The sequence below is a fragment of the Pristiophorus japonicus genome, chromosome 22 (genome assembly GCF_044704955.1).
Source record: "Pristiophorus japonicus isolate sPriJap1 chromosome 22, sPriJap1.hap1, whole genome shotgun sequence".
Taxonomy (NCBI): Eukaryota; Metazoa; Chordata; class Chondrichthyes; family Pristiophoridae; genus Pristiophorus; species Pristiophorus japonicus.
Genome location: NC_091998.1, coordinates 38,913,299 through 38,939,910, shown reverse-complemented (window position 1 = coordinate 38,939,910; position 26,612 = coordinate 38,913,299). Strand labels below are relative to the sequence as shown.

Here is a 26,612-nt window from a genome sequence, read left to right as displayed (position 1 = left end):
GTTTGGTGGTTTCCGGAAAAAAGCGGATATAAAATTACCTGCGACGGTCTGTCCCCGGAAAGTGAGAGTTTATAATTCCTGCATTGTCCGCTTATTATTAATGTTATATTATTATTAGGATCACTGTTTGTCTTGTGGTAATATCACTATATTATTATATGTAATACACATCCCCCCACCGAGAGCAGTAATCACCTGACACGCGGCACATTTACAATGCAGACAGAACAAGTTCCCATTGAGATTTGTCCAAAGCCGCAGTGAATGAGCGGAACCGCTGGAAATGTCACATTCTCAGCCCGACAGCTACCGGGCATGCGCCGTGAGCCCGGCTCTGCGCCTGCGCTCATCGCTTGATGTCAGATCTGAGATTTACCAATGAGCTATTTACTTCATTTTCTGGTTGTGGGAACTTGCTGCGCACAAAATGGATGTTTCACAAAAAAGACCGGATTGAGTCTTGTTGATGGAGGTTCAATTCACCGATGTACTACTTTGGAACAATTCTCCCGACCAGTAAGAATAAATAAATGTATGTATGTACAGGACCAGAGAAACCTGGTGCATTTGCAGCTCTCCCTTGCATTTGCCGTATCTGATTACATCATGTCTCACGATTCAGTTGAAGCTCATATTCTTAACGATCCGTCTGTGTGAGTGACTTAAACGCCTAACCTTCCCAAAATAATTAGATACATCCGCTCGTTTGTGACATAAGCATTTTGATTTAAATTAATTCACATTTGACCATCTCCATGCAGATTATGTTGCAAGTTCCTGGTTACATTTTAAACGTTCAAATGAAAACCACAATAAAAGGCGCTATCTAAAAGAACATTCATAAGATACACAGCGATAAGTCAGAAACATAGAAAATACGTACAGAAGTAGGCCATTCGGCCCTTCGAGCCTGCACCACCATTCAATAAGATCATGGCTGATTATTCACCTCAGTATCCCTTTCCTGCTTTCTCTCCATACCCCTTGATCCCTTTAGCCACAAGGGCCATATCTAACTCCCTCTTGAATATATCTAACGAATTGGCCTCAACAACTTTCTGCGATCGAGAATTCCACAGGTTAACAACTCTGAGTGAAGAAGTTTCTCCTCATCTCGGTCCTAAATGGCTTACCCTTATCCTTAGACTGTGACCCATGGTTCTGGACTTCCCAAGTATCAGGAACATTCTTCCTGCCTCTAACTTGTCCAATCCCATCAGAATTTTATGTTTCTATGAGATCCCCTCTAATTCTTCTAAACTCCAGTGAATACAGGCCCAGTCGATTCAATCTCTCCACATATGTCAGTCCTGCCATCCCAGGAATCAGTCTGGTGAACCTTCACTGCACTCCCTCAATAGCAAGAATGTCCTTTCTCAGATTAGGAGACTAAAACTGAACACAATATTCCAGGTGAGGCCTCACCAAGGCCCTGTAGAACTGCAGTAAAACCTCCCTGCTCCAATACTCAAATCCCCTAGCTATGAAGGCCAACATGCCATTTGCCTCCTTCACTGCCTGCTGTACCTGTATGTTAACTTTCAATGACTGATGCACCATGGCACCCAGGTCTCGTTGCACCTCCCCTTTTCCTAATCTGTCGCCATTCAGATAATATTCTGACTTTGTTTTTGCCCCCAAAATGGACAGCCTCACATTTATCCACATTATACTGTATCTGCCATGCATTTGCACACTCACCTAACCTGTGCAAATCATCCTGCAGCCTCTTAGCATCCTCCTCACAGCTCACACCGCCAATCAGCTTAGTGTCATCTGCAAACTAGGAGATATTACACTCAATTCCTTAATCTAAATCATTGATGTATATTGTAAAGAGCTGGGGTCCAAGCACTGAACCCTGTGGCACCCCACTAGTCACTGCCTGCCGTTCTGAAAAAGACCTGTTTATCCCGATTCTCTGCTTCCTATCTGCCAATCAGTTCTCTATCCACGTCAATACATTACCCCAATACCATGTGCTTTAATTTTGCACACTAATTTCTTGTGTGGGACCTTGTCAAAAGCCTTATTTGATAACATCAATACTTCCTCTAACACATTTAAACAATATGATCCCAGTGTTTACGATGCCTCTCACCTGACTGTAATTCAACAGGGCAATCAGATTATTGATGAGATAACTGGATCTCTGACCACATTTTAATATAAATCGCCTTACAATGCTCACTGTTTATTTAATATTATTCCCAGGAAGCACTAAGCCCAGACTGGTGAATGGAAGCAGTCCCTGTGCGGGGAGACTGGAGATTTATGGGAATGGAATCTGGAGGACAGTTTGCGGCGATCGATCCTGGGACTTAGCGAACGCGAAAGCTGTTTGTAACGAGCTGGGCTGTGGCTCAGGTGCAGCGGCGCCGCTTGATACTTTGGAGAAGGGTCAGGGCCTGTAATTGGTCCAGCAGGCTGCGGACACCAGCGGGATGTTGGAGTCATCTGTTCAGGTACAAATTATTCTTTATGTGAACATATGGATTACAGTGTGGTCACATCTAGATAGATAGTGACAGATTAGAAACATTCACATGTTCTGCTTGATGAAGGGGAGGGTGTCAAAAAGGGTTTGGTATTACATTTCTTCACTTTTGAGTGAAATTGGCTGGTTTGTCCAATCAGTAGTTTGTTGCTAATTTTCAATCCTGTTACTTTGACTGGACACTGCGTGCTGATAGGTTAGCAAAACGTGATTGAGAAACGACATGTTCAATCACTCCCACCTGCAAAGTAAAATGGCTTGACCGATGCAAAGAATAGCGCAGTTTCAGAGCATTTGCTCCCCCTACTGCTGAGCCGTCTCTCTCAGCGCTTGCTATTTTTGCATCTTGCACCTTGCGCTGGGTGGTCTCAGTGCCTTTCAGTAAAGCTACTGTTGGCTGGACTATTATAGTAACTCTTGTTCAATAGGCTCTAATAGTATCTCCTATTGACTGGCCTTTCATTATATGTCCTCTTGTCTGGGCTCTCATGGTATCTCTTGTTGAGTGGGTTTTCACTGTTTCTTCCATCGACGCAGATTTCACTGCGCCAGCTATTGACTGGGTGACAAACCTGCACATTTGATTATTTGGTTCTGGGTTTTCATGCACCTACTGTTGAGTGGGCAGTTACTGCTCCAGCGGATAATTGTGTTCTCACCTCACGCTCTAATTAAAGTTATAATGTTCGAAATGAACGTGAGAATAATACATGTAAGTGGCGTTGTTAACGATACTGAGTAACCAATTCCTGTAATATAATTGGACAATACTGATCTTGGCCAGGTTGATTGATATTTTTGCACTTGGGGAATTACTTGATTCCATTGTATATTAAACTTCATGGTTTTCTACACTACAACAATGACCTCCGTTCATTCCATTTACTCCAGAAGCAGACTTCAGTTTATCTTTAATTAAATGTGCTCTCCTTTCATTCATATATTTTCTACAACAGTCTAATTGTTTCAGGAGTCTCTGTTCTTTTCTAATTATACAACGTCTGAACCAGTGAACACTACTCACCGACTAAAGCTCAGAGATATTACAAGGTTGCCTGGCCCAGAACCTGATTTCTGTGACAGGGACAGTGATCAATGCCGAGCATTTCAAGATAGTAAATTAAACATTCAATTTAACTGCAACAAAGATAGAGTGAAAACATTTGAGCCGTTACACATAATCACTGTACCGTTATCTGTACTTAATAAACAGCCCCCATTCTGGCAACGGATCAGGAAAAACATCTGCACCATTAGAAAAAGCAGGAAACCAGCAAGATTTGATCATTTTGTTATTTTAAAACCATCTCACTTCCATTAAAAGGAGCAGTAGAAAGGCAGCAACGTTTGACTGTATTAATATATTTAACCCATCTCAAATTCCGCTACAAGAGCTCTAAAATCATATATTAAATAATTGTTACTCTTGTATCCCATGAAAGGAGTATTAAACCGCTCAGAGTTTGATTATTTATTAATGTTTAATGTCTACCTCACATTCCAGTAATGGAGCAGGAATAACCTGCAGTGTTTGATTATTTTGTTCTATTTAACATTCAATGTATAACCCTGTGCAACGGAAAACAATACGGCTAAATTGATTGATGTTTAATTATATATGAACAGTAAGCTGGTTATAAATAAGAAAACAGAGGGTCGGGTTTATAGACAAATGGTGGAAGAGGTTTTCCAGATGAATTGGTGCTGAGACCAGTTTTGTTCATCTTTTACATAAATGATTTGAACTAGGTAAATAAAATTACAATATCAAAATTTGCGGATTACACAAAATTATGAGTTGTAGTTCATATGGAAAAGGACTGTGACTAAATACAGCAATACATTAATGAACTTCTATAATGTGTGAGTAATTGACACATGTAATTCAAAATAGATAAGTGTGAGGTAGTACATTTTGGTAGGAAGAATAAGACGACCACATACCCCTTAGAAAATAAGTGTCCAACTGATAATTAACAGTGGGATCTGGACATAAAGATACACTAATCTATAAAAGTGGCGACGCAGGATAATAACGCCTTTAAAGAGCAAACAAAGCACGGCGGTTCATGTCTGGAGGGCTCTAACTGAAAACAGAGAAGATATGTCAAAATTGTATAGACCTTTGGTTAGACCACACTTGGAGTACGTTGAACAGGTCTGGTCTCCTTATTATAAAATGATAGACGCATGAGAGAATGTGCGAAAAAGATGAAATAGAATAATATCAGAACTGAGAGGTTCTAACTATCAGGAAATATTGAACATGTTGGGGCTATTTTCTCCACAAAAGGGAAGACTGAGTTTTAACGCCCCCCCCCACCCCCCGCACCAAGGGGACATTGTCACTCTGCACGACGTCTGATTGTTTCCACTGGGCCAGAAGGGCATCGTGGTACCTGGGCTGCGAAATAAAAACTGAGTACCGCGCTGCACAATAGCAGCCTGGACCACACAAGGGGACATGAATTCGAGCGGACCGATGAATCGGCAAAACCGCCAAGCTGGTGGACCATGGCATTCGTGACCTCCCCTTTAACGTCCGCCCATGAGTGGATGTCGGCACCCTTCATGACCCACGAGGCTGGCACTGACACTCACTTGCACCAGCATCGTGGAGTGTGGGGCATATCCGCCGTGGGTTGGACAAGTGTTGGTGCATGCCACTTACTGGGATGACTATCACCTGGTGCACAATAGTCCGTGGGGCAATCTATTGGGCAATTTTGCGGGAGCCGGTAACCCCACACTGGCAAAGTATTCCACACCTCATTAGCCTCCTGCAGACGTGCAAACGGACGTCGCCAAGAGGAGCAATTTCGAACGTTAGTGGGAGTTGTGTACAGACTTCCAAACAGTAGTAGTGATGTTGGGGAGGGCATCAAACATGAAATTAGGGGTGCGTGCAATAAAGGTGCAGCAGTTATAATGGGTGACTTTAATATGCACATAGACTGGGCTAACCAAACTGGAAGCAATACGGTGGAGGAGGATTTCCTGGAGTGCATAAGGGATGGTTTTTTAGACCAATATGTCGAGGAACCAACTAGGGGGAAGGCCATCTTAGACTGGGTGTTGTGTAATGAGAGAGGATTAATTAGCAATCTCATTGTGCGAGGCCCCTTGGGGAAGAGTGACCATAATATGGTGGAATTCTGCATTAGGATGGAGAATGAAACAGTTAATTCAGAGACCATGGTCCAGAACTTAAAGAAGGGTAACTTTGAAGGTATGAGGCGTGAATTGGCTAGGATAGATTGGCGAATGATACTGAAGGGGTTGACTGTGGATGGGCAATGGCAGACATTTAGAGACCGCATGGATGAACTACGACAATTGTACATTCCTGTCTGGCGTAAAAATAAAAAAGGGAAGGTGGCTCAACTATGGCTATCAAGGGAAATCGGGGACAGTATTAAAGCCAAGGAAGTGGCATACAAATTGGCCAGAAATAGCAGTGAACCCGGGGACTGGGAGAAATTTAGAACTCAGCAGAGGAGGACAAAGGGTTTGATTAGGGCAGGGAAAATGGAGTACGAGAAGAAGCTTGCAGGGAACATTAAGATGGATTGCAAAAGTTTCTCTAGATATGTAAAGAGAAAAAGGTTAGTAAAGACAAACGTAGGTCCCCTGCAGTCAGAATCAGGGGAAGTCATAACGGGGAACAAAGAAATGGCGGACCAATTGAACAAGTACTTTGGTTCGGTATTCACCTAAGGAGGACACAAACAACGTCCCGGATAGAAAAGGGGTCGGAGGGTCTAGTAAGGAGGAGGAACTGAGGGAAATCCTTATTGGTCGGGAAATTGTGTTGGGGAAATTGATGGGATTGAAGGCCGATAAATCCCCAGGGCCTGATGGACTGCATCCCAGAGTACTTAAGGAGGTGGCCTTGGAAATAGTGGATGCATTGACAGTCATTTTCCAACATTCCATTGACTCGGGATCAGTTCCTATGGAGTGGAGGGTAGCCAATGTAACCCCACTTTTTAAAAAAGGAGGGAGAGTGATAACAGGGAATTATAGACCGGTCGGTCTGACATCGGCAGTGGGTAAAATGATGGAATCAATTATTAAGGATGTCATAGCAGTGCATTTGGAAAGAGGTGATATGATAGGTCCAAGTCAGCATGGATTTGTGAAAGGGAAATCATGCTTGACAAATCTTCTGGAATTTTTTGAGGATGTTTCCAGTAGAGTGGACAAGGGAGAACCAGTTGATGTGGTATATTTGGACTTTCAGAAGGCTTTTGACAAGGTCCCACACAAAAGATTAATGTGCAAAGTTAAAGCACATGGGATTGGGGGTAGTGTGCTGACATGGATTGAGAACTGGTTGTCAGACAGGAAGCAAAGAGTAGGAGTAAATGGGGACTTTTCAGAATGGCAGGCAGTGACTAGTGGGGTACACTGTACATTAATGATTTAGACGAGGGGATTAAATGTAGTATCTCCAAATTTGCGGATGACACGAAGTTGGGTGGCAGTGTGAGCTGCGAGGAGGATGCTATGAGGCTGCAGAGCGACTTGGATAGGTTAGGTGAGTGGGCAAATGCATGGCAGATGAAGTATAATGTGGATAAATGTGAGGTTATCCACTTTGGTGGTAAAAACAGAGAGACAGACTATTTGAATGGTGACAGATTAGGAAAAGGGGAGGTGCAAAGAGACCTGGGTGTCATGGTACATCAGTCATTGAAGGTTGGCATGCAGATACAGCAGGCGGTTAAGAAAGCAAATGGTATGTTGGCCTTCATAGCGAGGGGATTTGAGTACAGGGGCAGGGAGGTGTTGCTACAGTTGTACAGGGCCTTGATGAGGCCACACCTGGAGTATTGTGTACAGTTTGTCCCCTAACCTGAGGAAGGACATTCTTGCTATTGAGGGAGTGCAGCGAAGGTTCACCAGACTGATTCCCGGGATGGCGGGACTGACCTATCAAGAAAGACTGGATCAACTGGGCTTGTATTCACTGGAGTTCAGAAGAATGAGAGGGGACCTCATAGAAACGTTTAAAATTCTGATGGGGTTAGACAGGTTAGATGCAGGAAGAATGTTCCCAATGTTGGGGAAGTCCAGAACCAGGGGACACAGTCTAAGGATAAGGGGTAAGCCATTTAGGACCGAGATGAGGAGAAATTTCTTCACCCAGAGAGTGGTGAACCTGTGGAATTCTCTATCACAGAAAGTTGTTGAGGCCAATTCACTAAATATATTCAAAACGGAGTTAGATGAAGTCCTTACTACTAGGGGGATCAAGGGGTATGGTGAGAAAGCAGGAATGGGGTACTGAAGTTGCATGTTCAGCCATGAACTCATTGAATGGCGGTGCAGGCTAGAAGGGCCGAATGGCCTACTCCTGCACCTATTTTCTATGTTTCTGTTTCTATGAACCCAATAATCTGCAACAAAATGCATTTACATTTGAAATAATATCGGTCAATCAATGAAAGCCTATATGAACTTGTTACATAAAAACATAAGAAATGGGGACAGGAGTAGGCCATACGGCCCCTCGAGACTGCTCCACCATTCAATAAGATCGTGGCTGAGCTGATCATGGACTCAGCTCCACTTCACCGCCCGCTGCCCATAACGCCTTATCCCCTTATCAGTCAAGAAACTGTCTATTTCTATCTTAAATTTATTCAATGCCGCAGATTCCACAGCTCTCCGAGGCAGCAAATTCCACAGATTTACAACCCTCTGAAAGAAGAAATTCCTCCTCATCTCTGTTTTTACATGGGCGGCCCCTTATTCTAAGATCATGCCCTCGAGCTCGAGTCTTTCCCCATCAGTGGATACATCCTCTCTACATCCACCTTGTCAAGCCCCCTCATAATCTTATATATTTCGGTAAGATCACCTCATTCTTCTGATCGCCAAAGAGTAGAGGCCCAAATTACTCAACATTTCCTCAAGTCAACGTCCTCATCACCGGAATCAACCGAGTGAACCTTCTCTGAACTGCCTTCAAAGCAAGTATATCCTTTCGTAAATATGGAAACCAAAACTGCACGCAGTGTTCCAGATGTGGCCTCACCAATACCTAGTATAGCTGTAGCAAGACTTCCCTGCTTTGATACTCCACACTCCATCCCCTTTGCAATAAAGGCCAAGATACCATTGGCCTTCCTGATCATTTGCAGTACCTGCATACTATCCTTTTGTGTTTAATGCACAAGTACCCCAGGTCCCGTTGTACTGCGGCACTTTGCAACCTTTCACCATTTAAATAATAACTTGCTCTTTGATTTTTTTCTGGCAACGTGCATGACCTCACACTTTCCAACATGAAACTCCATCTGCCAAATTATCGCCTGCTCAATTAGCCTGTCTATGTCCTTTTGCAGATTTTTTGTGTCCTCACGCATTGCTTTTCCTCCCATCTTTGTATCATCAGCAAACTTGGCTATGTTACACTCAGTCCCTTCTTCCAAGTCGTTAATTTAGATTGTAAATGGTTGGGGTCCCAGCACTGATCCCTGCGGCACCCCACCAGGTACTGGTTGCCAACCAGAGAATGAAACACAAACATAGAAAATAAGCGCAGGAGTAGGCCATTCAGCCCTTCGAGCCTGCACGACCATGCAATAAGATCATGGCTGGTCATCACCTCAGTACCACTTTCCTGCTTTCTCTCCATACCCCTTGATCCTGTTAGCCGTAAGGGACGCATCTAACTCCCTCTTGAATATATCCAACGAACTGGCATCAACAACCCTGCATTAGCGAACTCCATAGGTTAACAACTCTCTGAGTGAAGAAGTTTCTCTTCATCTCGGTCCTAAATGGCTTACCCCTTATCCTTAGAGTGTGTCCCTTGGTTCTGGACTTCCCCAACATCGGGAACATTCTTCCCGCATCTAACCAGTCCCGTCAGTGTTTTATATGTTTTTATGAGATCCCCTCTCATTCTTCTAAACTCCAGTGCATACAGGCCCAGTTGATCCATTTATCCCGACTCTGATTTCTGTTTGTGAGCCAATCCTCTATCCGTGCTAATATATTACCCCCAACCCCCTGAACTTTAATCTTGTGCAGTAACCTTTTATATGGCACCTTGTCAAATGCCTTCTGCAAGTCCAAATACAACACATCCACTGGTTCCCCTTTATCCACCCTGTTCGTTACATTCTCAAAGAACTCCAGCAAATTTGTTAAACATGACTTCCCCTTCATAAATCCATGCTGACTTTGCCTGAACGAATTTTGCTTATCCAAATGTCCTGCTATTGCTTCTTTAATGATGGACTCCTACATTTTTGCAACCATAGATGTTAGGCTAACTGGTCTATAGTTGTCTGCTTTTTGTGTGCCTTCTTTTTTAAATAGGGGCAGTCTTCCAATCTGCTGAGACCTCCCCAGAATCCAGGGAATTTTGGTAAATTACAAATAATGCATCCACAATCCCTGCCGCTAATTCTCTTAAGGACCCTAGAATGCAAGCCATCGAGTCCATGGGATTTATCTGCCTTTAATCCCATCATACTGAGTACCACCTCCCAAGTGATTGATTGTGTTAAGTTCCTCCTCCCGCCCATGCCCCGCCGTAGCCCCTTGACTATCCACTGTTGGAATATTGTTAGTTGTTGCTGTGCTCTACCATAAAGACTGATACAAATTATTTGTTCAGAGTTTCTGCCATCTCCATATTCCCCATTACTAGTTCCCCAGTCTCGTCCTCAAAGGGGCCAACATTTAATTTAGCCACTATTTTCCTTTTTATATACCTATACAAACTCTTGCTATCTGTTTTTATATTTTGTGCTAGGTTACTTTCATCGGCTATCTTCCCTTTCTTAATCATTTTTTTAGTCGTTCTTTGCTGGCTTTTAAAAGCTTCCAAGTCTCCTGTCCTCCCAGTAGTTTTGGCCACTTTGTAGCCCTTGTTTTGAATTGGATACTGTCCTTTATTTCTTTGGTTGGCCATGGATGACTATCTTTTATCTTACACCCTTTCCTCCTCACTCGAATATATTTTTCTTGAGAGTTGTGAAATATCTCCTTAAATGTACACTGCTGTTCATGAACCGTCCTACACTTTAATCTATTTTCCCAGTCCATTTTACCCAACTCTGCACTCATACCTTCATAGTCTCCTTTATTTAAGTTGGTTAGAGATCCAACTTTCTCACCCTCCATCTGAATTTGAAATTCAATCATACTATGATCACTCATTCCTAGAGGATCCTTTACTCGGAGATTGTTTATTAATCCTGTCTCATTACACAGGACTAGATCTAAGATAGCCTGCCCCCTGGTTGGTTCCGTTACATACTGTTCAAGGAACCCGTCCCTTAAGCACTCTATGAACTCCTCCTCAAGGCTACCCTGATGAAATTGATTTGTCCAATCAATATGGAGGTTAAAATCACCCATGATTATTGCTGTTCCCTTTTTACAAGCCCCCACTATTTCTTGGTTTGTGCTCTGACCAACAGAGCTGCTATTGTTAGGGGGCCTATAGACTACACCCACCAGTAATTCTTTTCCCCATATTGTTCCTTATCTCCACCCAAACTGTTTCAACACCCTTATCATTTGAGCCAATATCCTTTCTTACTATTGCAGTAATTCCATCCTTTATCAATAGATCTACCCCCACTTCCTTTTCCTTTCTGTTTGTATTTCCCTGAATATGTATTTAACAGTCCTGGTCACCTTGCATCCACATCTCTGCAATGGGTATCAGATCATACCCGTTTGTCTCAATTTGAGCCGTCAACTCATCTATTTTGTTACAAATGCTACGTGCTTTTAGATAAAGTGTCTTTCAGTTTTTTTTTTCCTGTTTGTTTCCTCTCTCCTTCAAACTCACTTTCTTTATTTTTGCTTGCTAATTTCAGCTTTACTCCCCTCCCTACTGAATCGATTTTCAGGTACCCATCCCCCTGCCAAGCTAGTTTAAACCCTCCCCAACAGTACTAGCAAACCCCACCCCTGCCGACCCCCGCGAGGATATTGATCCCTGCTGTGTTGAGGTGCAACCCGTCTGGCTGGTACTGGTCCAACCTCCCCCAAGAAGCGGTCCCAATGCCTCAGGAAACTAAAGCCCTCCCGCCTGCACCATCTCTCCAGCCACGTATTCATCTGCTCTATCCTTCTATTTCTGTACTCACTTGCTCGTGGCAGTGGGAGAAATCCGGAGATTACTACCTTTTTGAGGTCCTGCATTTTAATCTCTCTCCTAGCTCCCTAAACTCTGCCTGCAGGACCTCATACTTCTTTCTACCTATTTAATTGATACCGATGTGGACCACGACCTCTGGCTCTTCCCCTAGAATTCCCTGTAGCTGCTTGGTGACATCATTGACCCTGGCACCAGGGAGGCAACACACCATCCTGGAGTTTCGTCTGTGGTAGCAAAAACACCTGTGTGCTCCCCTGACAATTGAATCCCCTACCACTCCCCCCCCGCCCCCCCTGGCCCTGTGCAGCTGAGCCACCCGTGGTGCCATGGATTTGACTCTGGCTGCAATCCCCAGAGCCATCATCACCCCCACCGGTACTTAGAACAGAATGCCGGTTTGAGAGTGAGATGGACTCCGAGGACTCCTGCACTTCCTGCTTAGTCCTGCTCTTCTGTCCGGCGGTCACCCGCTCCCTCTGCCTGCACACTCTTAAGCTGTGGAGTGACCGCGTCTAGAAATGTGATGCGCTATCCACGTTGCTCTCTCTCTCGCGGATGCACCGCAGTTGCCGCCAAGCTCCAAAACACGGAGCTCGAGTTGGTGCAGCCGGAGACATCTCCTGCACACGTGGTCGCTCCAGCTGTGCGAAGCACCCGGGACTTCCCACATGCCACAGGATTTGCAATCCACAGGACTGAGCTGCCCTGCCATCCCTCTAGTTACACTCGCAACTATCAAGTAGAACTAAACTCTAAACATTAGCACAACACACCCAGCCACTACTCCGCAAACAGCCGATTTAATTAACTGGCTCTCCTTAGATAATAAAGATCACATGCATTTACTGGCAGATCATACTTGTGTCAATGCCAATGTTGTGTACATGGACTTTTAAAATGCGTTTGATAAATTACCACAAATCGACGTGCTAGAAAATTAATGCCATGGGATTACAGTGGCAGTGGCTGCGTGGATACGCAGATGGCAAAGGGACAAAAACGCAGAGAGTCGTGGTGAACTTATGTTTTTCAGACTGGAGGGAGGAGCGCAGTTGTATCCCGCAGGGGTTGGTGTTTATTGTACTACTCCGTTTGATATATATTAATCACATGCACTTGTTTATACAGCGTATAATTTCAAACTTTTCAACTGACACGAAACTTGGAAATGCATTAAGAATTTTACGGGGTATAGTAATAGACATCAGGGGGACATAGGCAGGCTGGTGAAATTGGCAGACACTTGGCAGATGACATTTATCGCAGAACAGTGTGAAGTGATTCATTTTAGTAGGAAGAAGTAGCAAAGGCAATTTATACTAAATGGTACAATGTTAACGGTGCGTGCAGGAGCATAGGGATCTGGGGGGTTATGTATTTTATATTGGCAGGTAAAGCTGAGTATTAAATTAAAAATGCAGAGGGGATCCTTGGCTTTATAGGTGGAGGCCTAAAGTACAAAAGAAAGGAAGTTATACTAATTCTGCATAAAACTCTGTTTAGGCTGCAGATGGAGCGTTTTGGACAATTCATTTCACCACACTAGGTAATATTTTGAGGCCTTGGAGAGGGAGCCGAAGAGATTGATTTGAATGGTACCATGTATTTAAAAAATCAGTTACATGGAGAGAATAGATGAACTGCAATTGTTCTCCTTCGAGAAGGAAAGATTAAGGGATGATTTGATAAGTTGTTCGAAATTCTGAAGTTCTTTATAGAGTAAATAAATAAAAATAGTTTCTAGTTGCAGAAAGTTTAGCAACTAGAGGAAACAGATTTAGACCCAGACGCAACATCAGGAAAAAAAAATTATACAGGGAGCAGTTTTGATCTGGAATGCAGGATTGGAAAGGCTGGTGGAAGCAGAGCCAATAATGTCTTTCAAATGGGAATTTCAGAAGTATTTGATGAGGAAAAATATGCTGGGCTATGAAAGTGCAGGAGTGTGGTACTAATCAAATATCACTTTCAAAGAGCTGGCACAGGTACGGTGGCTGACTGTTCTCCTTCTGTACTGTATTATTCAGTGATTCCAGGTACTTGGTTTTTTGACGTGGTCCCAAAAAAGAAAGATGTCCTTGGATGTTGTCCCTATAGTCTTCCAGAAGACATTAGATATGGTTCTGCAAAGAGATTATTAGCAAAAAAAAGTGCACGGGATTGAAGGTGATCATGGAACATGGTTGGGAATTGTTTGGGAGGTAGTACACGGAGTACGGATAATGGGAAAATCTCTGATTAGCGGGATGTGGCAAATGTTGTTGTTCATTGGACCTGTACTGGGATCTTTCCTTTTCTTTAGTAATGACTCGGATGAAGGAATTGAGAGTTTAGGACCAAGTTTGCAGATGACACTAAGTTAGGAGGCAAAGTAACTTGTGTAGATGGGATTCAAACGATACAACATGGCACTAACCGATCACGTGAGTGGGCGAGTCCGTGGCAGGTGTAGGTAAATGTGGGCAAATATCAGGCCATCGAAGAAAAAGCAATCCGAATGTTGTCTTAATGGTGAGAGCCGAGAATCTGTGGAGGAGCAAAGGAAGTTGGTTGCCCAGGCAGACTAATAACTAAATGTTTGTGCAAAGGTGCAAAAATTAATGAAAAGGGCTAATGAAATGTCAGAGTTCATATCAAACAGACTGGAATGCAAATGTGAGGAAGTGAAGCTTCATTGTACAGACCCTTGGTCAGACCCCATCTGGAGTATTGTTTTAAGTCAAGTTCACCACACATCAGGACGGGTATATTGGCCTTGGAGAGAGTGCAGCGCAGATTTGTCAGGGTGATACTAGGAGTAAAAGTGTTAAATTATGAAGATAAGTCCCATACATTTGGTTCGGATGCCCTTGAGTTTAGATAGTTGAGGAGTGGTGTAATTGCGATGGTTAAAATTATAAAAGTTTCGAGGAATCGACACTGAGAAAATATTTTCCCTGATGTGGCAATCCAGAACATAATGCAAGAAGGTTAATGTTGGAACTAGGCCAGTCAGAAGTAAAATCAGAAATATGTAATTCACTTCACCAAAATACAGTTGTAATTTTCAAGACTGAGATTCATAGATTTGTTTTAGGTAATGGTGTCAAGGATTATGGGGCAAAGTTTGGAAAATTTAGTTTCAGATGAGCCATGATTTAATTAAATGGAAGAACTGGCTCACAGGGCTGTGTGGTCTACTCCTGTACCTATATTCCAGCTAGTTATAGTAGTAGTAGCTGCATCAGTAATAGTAGCAGTATTATAGTAATATTAGTGCTAATAGGTGTGGTGGTAAGAATAGTATTATCAGTAGTAATGGTAGTCATAGCAGTAGTAATAGCAGCAGTAATAGTATAATACTAGTACTAGCAGTAGTAGTGTTAGCAGCTGTGGTAGTAATAACAAAAGATTTCGTAGAAGCATTAATGGTGGTAGTATTCATAGTTCTTTTTATTGAGCTGTCACAAGAATTCAGCTTCAAGCATTGCCATGGTAACCATGAGCATTATGATATTAGTATTTATTAATATAATAATAATAATTATTATTATTATTATTATTAATAATTGTTGTTAATGCTATTTAGGTCACAGAGATCTCAGATTGGTATCTGGGGGCTCGCGATGCTCCGGTCGGGTCGAACTTCAATATGGAGCACAGTGGGGGACGGTGTGTGATGTCTGCGAGCACCTTCAGTGCAGGGCAGCAGCCGCAACCCTGGGAGCAGCTCACTTTGGGGAGGGAACCGGCCCAGTGTGGAAGGAGAACTACAGGTGCCGGGGGAACGAGTCCCGCTTGTGGGATTGTCCACTTTCATCCTGGGATCAGTTTAGCTGCTCACATGGAAATGACGCCAGTGTCATCTGCTCAGGTGAGTTCTCTCGATCTACTGAAATGCAATATACCAACTGTACATGTTTCCATTGAAACTGAGAGAGTCTATGTTTGTCGGTCGAATTTTCTCAAGTTAATTAGTAATGAATGAAAGCATTTCAATGGCACATGTGTCATCAATGAATGTCCCGCGTTCCTGTGTTTATCTCTGTCTGGGTGAATCCACAGCTTATCCAGAATCTGCACCGAGAGCTGCTGGCAGATACGTTCAAACAGCAAAACGGAGCGACTGCCACACAATGGAAATGCTACAATTGTATGAAACCGCTATAAATGTTAGCAGTTAAAATATGAATCAACAGTGTAAAATTATGAAGTGTCTCCATATGCTACATTTAGAGAAGATGTTTCTACATGTTTGGGAGTCCAAAACTAGGGGCCATTAATGTCACTAATAAAGCCAACAAGGAATTCAGGAGAAACATCTTTACTCAGAGTAGTGAGCATGTGGAAATTGCTACCACATGGAATAGTTTGGGAAAATAGCATAAAAGTATTTAAGAGGAAACTTGCTAAGTGTATGAAAAGGTCTGGCATCGAAGGATGTGCTGAAAGGATTTGATGTAGCGTGGACCTGTTGGACCGAATGGATTTGATGTAGCGTGGACCTGTTGGACCGAATGGGCTGCTTCTGGGCTGTAAATACTATATAATACCGTGTAACACTATGCATTGAAATCGTTATAAATCCTTTCACATTAGTGCCTCTGACATGTTCATTCTCCAACTTTCTCCGTCTCCATTGCATCTGCTCTGAGGATGCCATCTTTCACACTAGTCTCTCTGACATGTCTTCCTTTTTCCTCAACCCAGGATTCTCCTCCCCATGGTTAACATGGTCCTCGACCGTGTCCGTTCTATTTCCCACATCTCTGCTCTCAGCTCTGCCCCTCACTCTCAGAAAAAGAACAGGGCTCCCCTTGGCCTGAACTTTCATCCCAATAACCGACACATTCAATGGATCATTCTCCGCCATTGCCACCACGTCCACCGTGATCCCACCACCAATCACATCTTCCCCTCCACTCTCAGCATTCCAAAGAAACCGCTCCCTCTGCGACACCCTGGTCCATTCCGCAGTCACCCCCAGCTCCTCCTTCCCTTCCCATGGCACCTTCCTGTGCAAGCACAGGAGATGGAACACCTGCCTTTTTACCTCCTCCCTTTCCATGAACCAGGGCTTCAAATACTCTGTCCAGGTGAAGCATCGATTTACTTGTACTTCTTTCAATTTAGTTTTCTGTATTCGCTGCTCACGGTGTGGTCTCCTGTACATTGGGGAGACCAAGCGCAGATTGGATGACCGCTTTGCAGAACTCCTCTGTTCAGGCCATAAGTGTGCTCCTGAGCTTCCGGCCGCCTGTCACTTTAATTCTCCAATCCACGCCCACTCTGATATCTCCATCCTTGGACTCCTGCGCTGTTCCAATGAAGCTCAATGTGAGCTCAAGGAACAGCACTTCATCATTAGTTTAGGCACTTGACAGCCTTCTGGACACAACATCGCATTCAACAATTTCAGAGCAGAACCTCTGCCCATCTTTGGATCGATTCACTTCCCCTCGCCCCCCCCCCATCGTATGTTTTTCATTCTTTATCTCCATTGGCAGCTGGTCATTATTCCACCAATCACACCCTCTCTAGACTAACCTTTATCTAACTCCTGTCATTACCATTTCAATTCGGCCTGGCATCCCTTTTGTCTCTAATTCTCCTGCCTTCCACCCTATCACAGACCTTCCCTTTTGTTGGTTTTCCCCTCCCCCTTTTCAGTGCTTCTTAACAATGTGTTATTTTCGAACTTTCGCCAGTTCTGACGAAGGGTCATCGACCTGAAACGTTAACTCTGTTTTTCTCTCCACAGAAGCTGCCTGTTTTTATTTGATTCCAGCATCCGCAGTATTTTGATTGTGTGTCCGTTATAAATCTGACCGGGTTTATATATCAATCAACGTACAATTCTCCGCAGAGATCAGTTGTGTTTTCATTGAAAGCTCTGTGTTAATGTGTTGCCTGTGAGATGAGTTTTAATATCCATTACATTGAGCGCAATATATTGAATAGAGATGGAAATATATCATCATGTACATCACGGATTATTTCATGGATTTTACAGTTCTCCCGGCGCCCTGCATAAAACGTTTCACGTAACCAGTACCGGCAACTAGTCCGTCATTTCAGTGATGTTTTCATCACAAATTCTCTCCCGTGGCTATTACGTGCTTTGGGATGTCGTGGGAAGCGCATTGAAATGCTCTGCCAATTGAAACTTTTGTTTGTTTCTCTCCATATTGGATAAGATGAACCGCAGCCATTTAAAGACCATCTCCTGTCATAGATCACAGCACATCAACAGCCGACCTGAGCCGCTCACTGCCTCCCCCGCCCGCCCCCGCCCAGGTTAAATTTACCCGCCTTAGCCACCGGAGACTGCAGGGTATCTCTCCCAAATGTATTCACTGAGAAAAGGTAATGGGTTACAGGATCTGCCTACAAGCCTTCCCGGTAATTATTACAGCAATGCAACCAATATCATTCATAATAAAACTGTCAGCGTCAGAGTTTGTAAATTATGGGATATTCGCTTCAGTTTACGCATTGTTCTCAATGTGTGTCTTTTTGTAGATGGAGGTTGGCCGTCGAGACTGACCAATGGGGGAAGCCGCTGTGACGGGCGAGTGGAGATTTACGACAACGGCCGCTGGGGGAGAGTGCAGGACAAGCTCTGGGACATAAATGATGCCAACGTGGTCTGCAGACAGCTGGGCTGTGGCTCTGCGATAGCCGCTTATAATTCTTCAAAGTACGGAGAGAGTGAGGGTGAATGATGTCCAGTGTGAAGGAAACGAGACACAGCTCCAGAACTGCAGCTCATTCACATTGAATCCGTTTCTCACTGACCGCTTCGGCGTCGGGGTCCTGTGCTCAGGTGACCAAATTGTTCAATGTTACCGAACCATAAAGGGGAATTCCTAATCTGCTGAGTACAGTGGTAAAAAAGATCACTTGTTCCTCGTGTCTCTCCAGCCAGTTACATAACTCGGGTCGAATGCAGAGTGAGTGGACATGGCAGAACTGAACAACAATGAGAACTTGCATTGATATCGCGCCTCCAACAAATGCAAACATGGTGTTTTGCAGGAGCTTATTCATGCAGAAAACTAACACAGAGCCAAACAAGGATATACTAGAATGGATGACTAAAAGCTTGGTCAGATGGGTAGATTGCAAGACGGCGTCCTTATTGATTCTCTACCACAAAAAGTTGTTGAGGCCAGGTCGTTGGGTATATTCAAAGGGGAGTTCGATGTGGCCCTTACGGCTGAAGAGATCAGGGTTATGGAGAGAAAGCAGGAGTGAGGTACTGAATTTGCATGAACAGCCATGATTGCCTGCTCCTGCACCTATGTTCTATGTTTCTATGAGAGGCGGAGATGTTTATGGAGAGATTTCCGATACTGCGGCCGAGACGGCTAAAGGCACGGTCGCTAATTGCGAGCGGAGGAAGTGTGTGATACACAAGGGTGCAAGATAGGGAGACAAAGCAGAGGTCGAGAAATGATTGGTTTTTGCGGCGGTTATATTGAGAGGGCGAGGCGAGACCTTTAGGATATTTGAACATGAGGATGATAATTTAAAACTGGAGGCATTGGCGAACGGGAAAACAATGTAGGTCAGCGAGCACGGGACGGCTGGAGAGTGCGACTTGGTGCGGGTCAGACAACAGAGATTTGGGTGAGCTCAAGTTTATGGAGGTGCAGGACGAGAGGCCGGCCAGAAAACATTGGAAAATATGGTTCTGAGGCAGGGACGGGGGTGGGTGATGAAACGGAGGTGGAAATAGGCGGGCTTTGTGATGGAGATCATACGGGATAGGGAGCTCAGTTCTGGGGTCAAAGACGCAACGAGATTACAAGTCAATTGCATTGTGCAGCATACAAGTCTAGACAGATGTGCTGGAGTTGTATTGGCATAAGTTATATTAACCGTGTATAAATGTCGACAGATGTGTTGGTGTAAGTTTCATTATACAGCATATTAATGCAAGTAGATTTTCTGAGATTGAAATTTTGTAAATTCCATTATGCAATATCTAATTATAGGCAGATGTTCTGAGGTTTTTCTAAGTTATACAGCCTGTTGGAATGTACATCAGTACAGCCCAGAACATCTTTCTACACTTAGATACTGTGTATTGGAAAACCGATGTTCAAGGGTTGGACTTGTGTACGTTGTGTTCTTCAGGAGGCAGGTGAAGTATTAAGTAGGGTTGTGGATAAGACTGTAAACTAGTAAGACACGGAGGTATCTGGTGAAATAAACATGAGACTGAAGTTAAAGGAAATAGGAGATGGGTGTAAATGCCAGACAAACTAAATAATATTTAAGTGTAGGCAGTTATAATGTTATATAGTTTCATTCACTTGTCACAGGCGCATTAAAACACAGCTTTCTTTAGCTGGAGAAGGTGCAATGGATTGTATTGAGTGAAGTGGTTAATGTGTATTGGAAATATAATCCTCCTGTATTATTGCCCAACAGAACACGTGCAGTTAAGGCTGTCTGACGGTGGAAGCCCATGTGCTGGGCGAGTGGAGGTTTATTACAATGGGATCTGGGGCTCAGTTTGTGACGATTCCTGGGACCGGGCCGACGCTGACGTGGTTTGCAGACAGCTGAGTTGCGGAAATGTATTGAACGTGACACTTCCTGCTTCTTGTGGACCAGGCTCAGGCCCAGTTTGGTTGGATGAACTGAACTGTTCGGGTAACGAATCGTTTTTTTGGGAATGTCCATCAACTGGGTGGGGTAATCACGACTGTGATCGTAAAGAAGATGTGAGGTTGATGTCCTCAGGTAAGGACGCTTTCAGTCTCCCGTGTGATGTCTCGCGTATAACAATGCAGAAGATGCAGTGTTATTCGCGAGGCATCACACGGGAGATAATACATAGCATAACATACAACTTGGAGTACAGAAACAAGCCATTCGGCCCAACTGGTCAGTCTGGTGTTTATGCTGCACACCAACATCCTCCAAGCGTGCTTTATCTAACCCAATCTACATATCGTTCTATTCCTCTCCCCTTCATGTACTTATCTAGCTTCACATAAAAGGCATCTGTGCTATCGCCTCAACTATTTCACGTGGTCCAAGTTCCATATTCTAACCATTTTCTGGGAGAAGAACATTCTCCTGAATTCCCTATTTCATTTACGGTCCTTAGCTTTTGTCTCCATTAGTTTTGATTATTGGTGAATCTGTATTCGTTAGCTCCTGTAACCATTTAGACTCCTATTTTCCAAGGGGTATTATTCCTCCGACCAAAATGCATCAGCTCATACTTATCTATAGTAAAATTAATTTGCCAATTACACGCCAAATCTGCCCATTTATTAATGTCTTGTATTTTGTCGCAGTCTTCCTCAGTAACTATACCCACGACCACTGTCGCCCATTTTGCTGTCACTCGTAAATCTTGAAGTTGTGCTTACGATTTCCAAGCCCAAGTTGTTGATATAAATGATGTGTAGCAGTGGTCCCAGCGCCGATCATTGTGGAACATAATTATTACCCTCTGCCAGTCTGATTAACTACCTTTAACCACGATTCCGTGTTCTGTTTAGTAGCCAGCTGGCTATCCATTCTGTTACTTGTGCTCTGACTACACATGCTCTGGCCTTAATCATGATTCTACTATGTGGTACCTAATCGAAGGACATTTGAAAATCCACTCATATGATATCTACTGAATTACACTTGCCTACTCCTTTCTGTAACATCTTCAAAGAATTCAGTAAGGTTGGTCAAGCACGCCCTTCCCCTTTGAAATCCGTGTTGACTATTCTTCATTATTTGTTCGGGTTGTAGATGTTTTTGTATTAAATTTCTGAAATAATTACCGACGACCAGTGAACACAACCAGTGCAACATGTGTTGTGCAATATGAACACGCAACGAGTTATCAATAGAACAAATTGGATATTTCTTGTTTCGTTGACAGAGCACAAAGAGATGCGGCTGGTGAAAGGAAAGCATCGCTGTGAGGGCAGAGTGGAAGTGTTCTACAATGGGACCTGGGGAACTGTGTGCTCCGATAAACTGGATCGACATGATGCAGAGGTGATCTGTAAACAGTTACAGTGCGGCCCCCTCCTATCTATTCAGTATGACACTTGGTCATTTGGAATGGGATCCGGACCCATTTGGCTCGATAAGATGGAATGTAATTCACACGAATTGACCCTTTGGCAGTGTCAGTCTGACCCGTGGGGTGAACACAACTGTCATCACGGGGAGGATGCCGGTGTTGTGTGTTCAGGTAACTCAACGAACCTGTCAGTGTGCGGGTGTCATTCCAAACATTGAGGACTAATGCAGTCAGCATGTTTCTTTTCTCAGCAGAAGCCCGAGTGCCGGACGGATCCCACAGTTCAAGGGTCTGCGTTCCAGAATCTGGTTCTAAACATGGACATTCACCAGGTGCTTCCCTCCATTCATTATACTAACTATCTGACTTGTGTTCCTGGCTTGTACTAAATACATAACAATCAATGATTCCCTTTGATAGACTCGGGACAACCCTTGCGCCTGGTTGGAGGCAACACCAAGTGCTCCGGGAGAGTGGAGATATTGTCCAATAACAGCTGGGGCACGGTGTGTGATGACTCCTGGGATATGGCCGATGCCAATGTTGTCTGCAGACAGCTGGGTTGCGGCCTCGCTCTATTGGCCGCAGGAGAGGCCGCATTTGCCCAGGGTGACGGAGTTATCTCGTTGGATGAGGTGAAGTGCACCGGAAGTGAATCATTTCTGTCCGACTGTCGTTCCTCACTGCCAGGTCAACGTGACTGTAATCATAAGGAAGGTGCCAGTGTGATCTGTTCCGGTAAGGGTCGCAGGAGGTTTCCTCGTTCTGTGAACGTGGCTCATTGATTTTAGAAATTAAGAAAACGTTAATCATTTTAATATAAAATCCTAATATTTGTAGTTCATGAAATATTTCTACAATGTATTCCACAGAGCTCGATTTGGCTTCTGCTGATTTTCCATCCACATCTGCAGGTACTTAGCATTATCAGGGTACTATTACTGGTATTAAGGTTAGCATTCGTATTAGTAGCATTGGTATTATTCACATTTTCATCGCTTTGTTAATTTTTCTAAAAAATGTGTGCGGATTCAAATTGACTGAAACATTTTTAAAACTATAATCTAATGTTGTGATTAGAACAGGGAGGTAAAACCACCTCCATCCCTGTTGCCGTCTGCATAACCCTTGCAATCCTTCTAATCGGTGAGCTGATCGCACTGATGGCAGTAAGACAGAGAAAGTCAGCAAGAAGAGGTGAGGCTCAAATCTTATCCCTGAAAGAACATTTCATCTCAGGTCGCTTCATATCCTGGCGAGTCTCCAGTTCATTACAGTTTTCCCATGGGGTGTCACATGGTCTTGTTAGAAATAAATCAAAATCCTCTTTTGGTGATTTATTCCATTGCATGTGCTGCCGGAATAATAACATTGGAAATTTAAAATGGATAGTTATTTAAAGTGTCCACATTCACTGTCCCAGTTCACCAGCCGGTACATGAGATTCCAGAAGAATTTACTAACTGCAACAATGGAACAGAAAGTTTAATTCAACAGTTTGGGCTGTGCGTTCAGTTATTATTTGTCTGTAACTCTTCCTGCATCCATTGGGTATCCGGTCCACCCCTTTATTTTCTGGGTCCGGATGGCCAATCCCGAACTCTGACTGAGTTCTGTCGGTCATGTTAAGAGCTTTATAGGACGTTCTGCATTCGCTAGTGATTATTGTACAATCCAACACAACTATCGCACTCATATCTCACCCACCAACACACTCCTGCCTGTGTACACAGCACGTCACTTGTCACACTGACGGGACTTGACAAAGTACCATGAACTCCTCACTGACGGATCCAAACTGACGCTGTCCACAGAGATCAGTCAACTTCACCCTACCTCTACAGCAGAATTCCCCGTGTGGCCCCTTAACCGAGCGATCGGCTCGATTTATCCTCAAACTCGCTCACTTCGTCTTCCCGAGGTCAATACAATTGGACGCAGCCTGCTGGTGCTGAACATGTGTCTATACAGAGACACACACACGGAAACACACACAAACCACAACTCCTTCACATTTACGTTCACTGATTTTGTCCCTTGACTATCACCATCTCTGTGGTTTGGATTTATTCGCAGATGAATTCATGTGAAACGCGCGTGTAGTGCGACACAATGTTAATCTCCCATCCTCCCTGCAACAGGTGCTGTCACTGGCGGCAGGGAGTCACCTGCTGGATTGTACCAAGCAATTTACGAAGAGATTGAGAATATTCCACCCGGCGACGATTCCGCCCAGTCCCAGGGTTCAGGTCTGTATTTTCTGTCTGATACCGAATCTTCACGGGACAAATGTCCCCTCCTTAATGATCGCTTTTAATTGTCAATGTACTGAGTGGACAGGCTCAGCAGCCCGCTCACTGTCCCCAGGTGAAGGAGTCCTATCACAGTGACAGTGTCTCTGTGTCCGCGTCTACAGTCTGTCCCGCAATGGGCTTGGGACAATTCCCACTGGTCGGGATTGCTCAAAGAACGGGTTTTCCGGCCGGTTTTAAATCGCCAGCAGAGTCGCTGAAGTTACAAACCGACTGGATCCATCTTCACCCCTTCACTGTCGCTTAACCTTTATAATATTTATTGTGTTTACTGACCTTGGACTTTCTGTTCCTCACATTTCATTTTACTCCAATTAACCAATTTCAAACTTAGTCGCTGCCTTTGGGAGGTGACAGCTGCTTCATCATTGGGCAGGGGTCTCGGGAGAGAGAGGGGGAGGAGAAGTTGGGGGCGAGAGCCGGATTCTGAAGTCACCGCGGGCGGTTTTAGAGTCTCCAGAAATGAAAGTTGGCGGGAAGGGGGTCAAATTGGATCAGGAATCGCCGCTCACACACTCTGTATAAACAGACTATTTTATATGCTATTTGTTCTGCTCCAATACCTGAGATATTAGCTGTACGAACGGGCTGTACTGTGCATTATTGTGTCCGCTCACTGGGAGGGCTGACATTTATGGACCATCCGAGTTGCCTTGATACAGCGGTGGTGGGTCTTCCCCCTGAACCACTTCAGGTCTTGTGGTGAACCATCTCCCACAATGGTGTCAGTTACCAAATTCCAGGATGTTGTCACAGGGACAATGATGCTCTTATGTTATCTGCTCCGATGTCTCAATCAATCTGTCCAATAACAATCTATTTTTGTGTTTGATAGTATCTGGTTCTAACGTCTCCCTCAATCATATTGATTATTACACCAGTGACATTTGGGGTGACGCTGATCCGGGATCAGAAAATCCTCAAAGGAACTCCTCCAGTATTCATGGTGGGTAAAATTTTACTTCCTACAATCTCTTTGTTTGGACATCACACTACCTATAATTAAAAACCAACACCTAAAGATATCGGAGCTTATTCGCCGAAAAGTGACACTGCCAAGGGCCCGTAGTAGTGGAGAGGATTTAGTTTGAAATGTTCTGGCAATACTTTGGACTTGAAACAAAATCATGTGGATTGGAACCAGTAGTATGATGAACGAAACATTCCGTTCAAACTGTTTCCCCAAACGGCTCTGTGTGAAATGTGCGGGCAGGTTGGGTGAGTGATTCAGTGTGATATGTGTGACTTTAAGACGGAGGGTAAAATATCTCGACACGACATGGTCCAATCTTTCCCCGCCAGCTAATGCCACTTCACCGGAAGTCCACAATTGGTGCACTCTCCCACCCTGCAAGGCCTGCGTAGATTGATTTATAATAATATCATTCCGGATACACAGTGCTAGCATTTGGTTTCAGTGGAAATCTCTCTTTGCTCCCAGGACCGGTTCCGGGCGATTATGACGATGCTGAGAGTGGAGTCACTGATACTCAGGGCGGTCACTTGCTGCTGGACCGCGGTCCTGATGATGTCACATTCGGAAGTGCCGGCGGTGATCTCTCCACTCTCGGTGAGTAGAATCTCTCAGTCCCGCAGTCAATAGCCCTCTGTGTAGGAATGGACTGGCGCTGTTTGAATGCCATTGCAATGGACAGTGAATGTTGTGATTACAGAAAATGACAAACAAAGCTGTACCTCTTCTAGAGAAGAGATGCTGATGCTGCTCAGTGTGTAATATCTCCCTTGTTAACACTCCAACCGGGAATCCTCTCAGTGCTCAATCTCAACCGCCCAATTCTCGCATATTCGATGCACCTCGCCTGCTGTCACCCAGCGGTAAAACACAGCCTGGGGTGTGGGCAGGAAACAATGATTTTCCATTCACAGATCAACAAATCTAGCTGTTGCCACACATATAAATGATCCGCACTGATCCCGGTTTTAATGCCATCCTTAATACATTATCTGTCTCCCCACAGCATTCAGCTCTCAGACCCACGCTGATCCCGGTTTACCGGTCCCTTCCACACCTGGTAACAATGATGACCTTCCTTGTAACACGTTCGCAACCCCGGACATTCCGCCACCGAAGGCCAGTGACTGTGAGCCTCAAAATCTTACAGCATCTACGGCAAGCCAGTAAGAGCAGTGCTGGAGAGTGTCCAATCCCGGGCGGGCTCCGCTGGCTGTTAATGGGCAGTGTGCTCAACCTTCAGTGATACTGGCAGCATCAGAGAACATGCTGTGTATTTACTGTTGCAATAAAATACCCCTTTAGACTGGCTGTATTTAATCCTATTCTCTGATAATGGCGGATGTATTTACTACAGTTAAGGACACTGAAAGTATCAGCAAGAACATGCTGTTCATTTATTATTTAACTGAAAGGCGAGTTGCAGTGAAAGAGCAGAAAGCATAAAATGCGGAGTGAAAAAATGACATTTATTTGCATTGTGTGTTGGTGGGAATTGCTTTAACCCTCTTTATCTCGGTCTCTGTTTCTCTCTCAATGTGTTTTTTTGTAATTTCAGGAAAAATGAATTTAAATTCCAAGATGAGATGTCCCGAGGCGTGCCACAGCCTGACGGGAAACATTCTGTTTTAAAGCTGAGAGAAAGTCCATTAACGTTTCCAGAAGTGTGA

At 44.1% G+C, this 26,612-nt stretch overlaps 1 protein-coding gene across 1 annotated transcript; it reads left to right on the top strand.

Annotated features, from left to right (window-relative positions):
* The first annotated feature begins 382 nt into the window (after nucleotides 1–382).
* On the top strand, nucleotides 383–26,612 carry LOC139234619 (antigen WC1.1-like). Its single transcript, XM_070865307.1, has 15 exons — nucleotides 383–532; nucleotides 2,215–2,465; nucleotides 15,199–15,483; nucleotides 18,132–18,562; nucleotides 20,049–20,363; nucleotides 21,511–21,828; nucleotides 21,909–21,989; nucleotides 22,078–22,395; nucleotides 22,530–22,571; nucleotides 22,738–22,854; nucleotides 23,799–23,906; nucleotides 24,805–24,915; nucleotides 25,411–25,539; nucleotides 25,949–26,108; nucleotides 26,501–26,612. The coding sequence occupies exons 4-15, from the start codon at nucleotides 18,556–18,558 to the stop codon at nucleotides 26,610–26,612; spliced, it is 1,818 nt and encodes a 605-aa protein (XP_070721408.1). The 5' UTR covers nucleotides 383–532; nucleotides 2,215–2,465; nucleotides 15,199–15,483; nucleotides 18,132–18,555.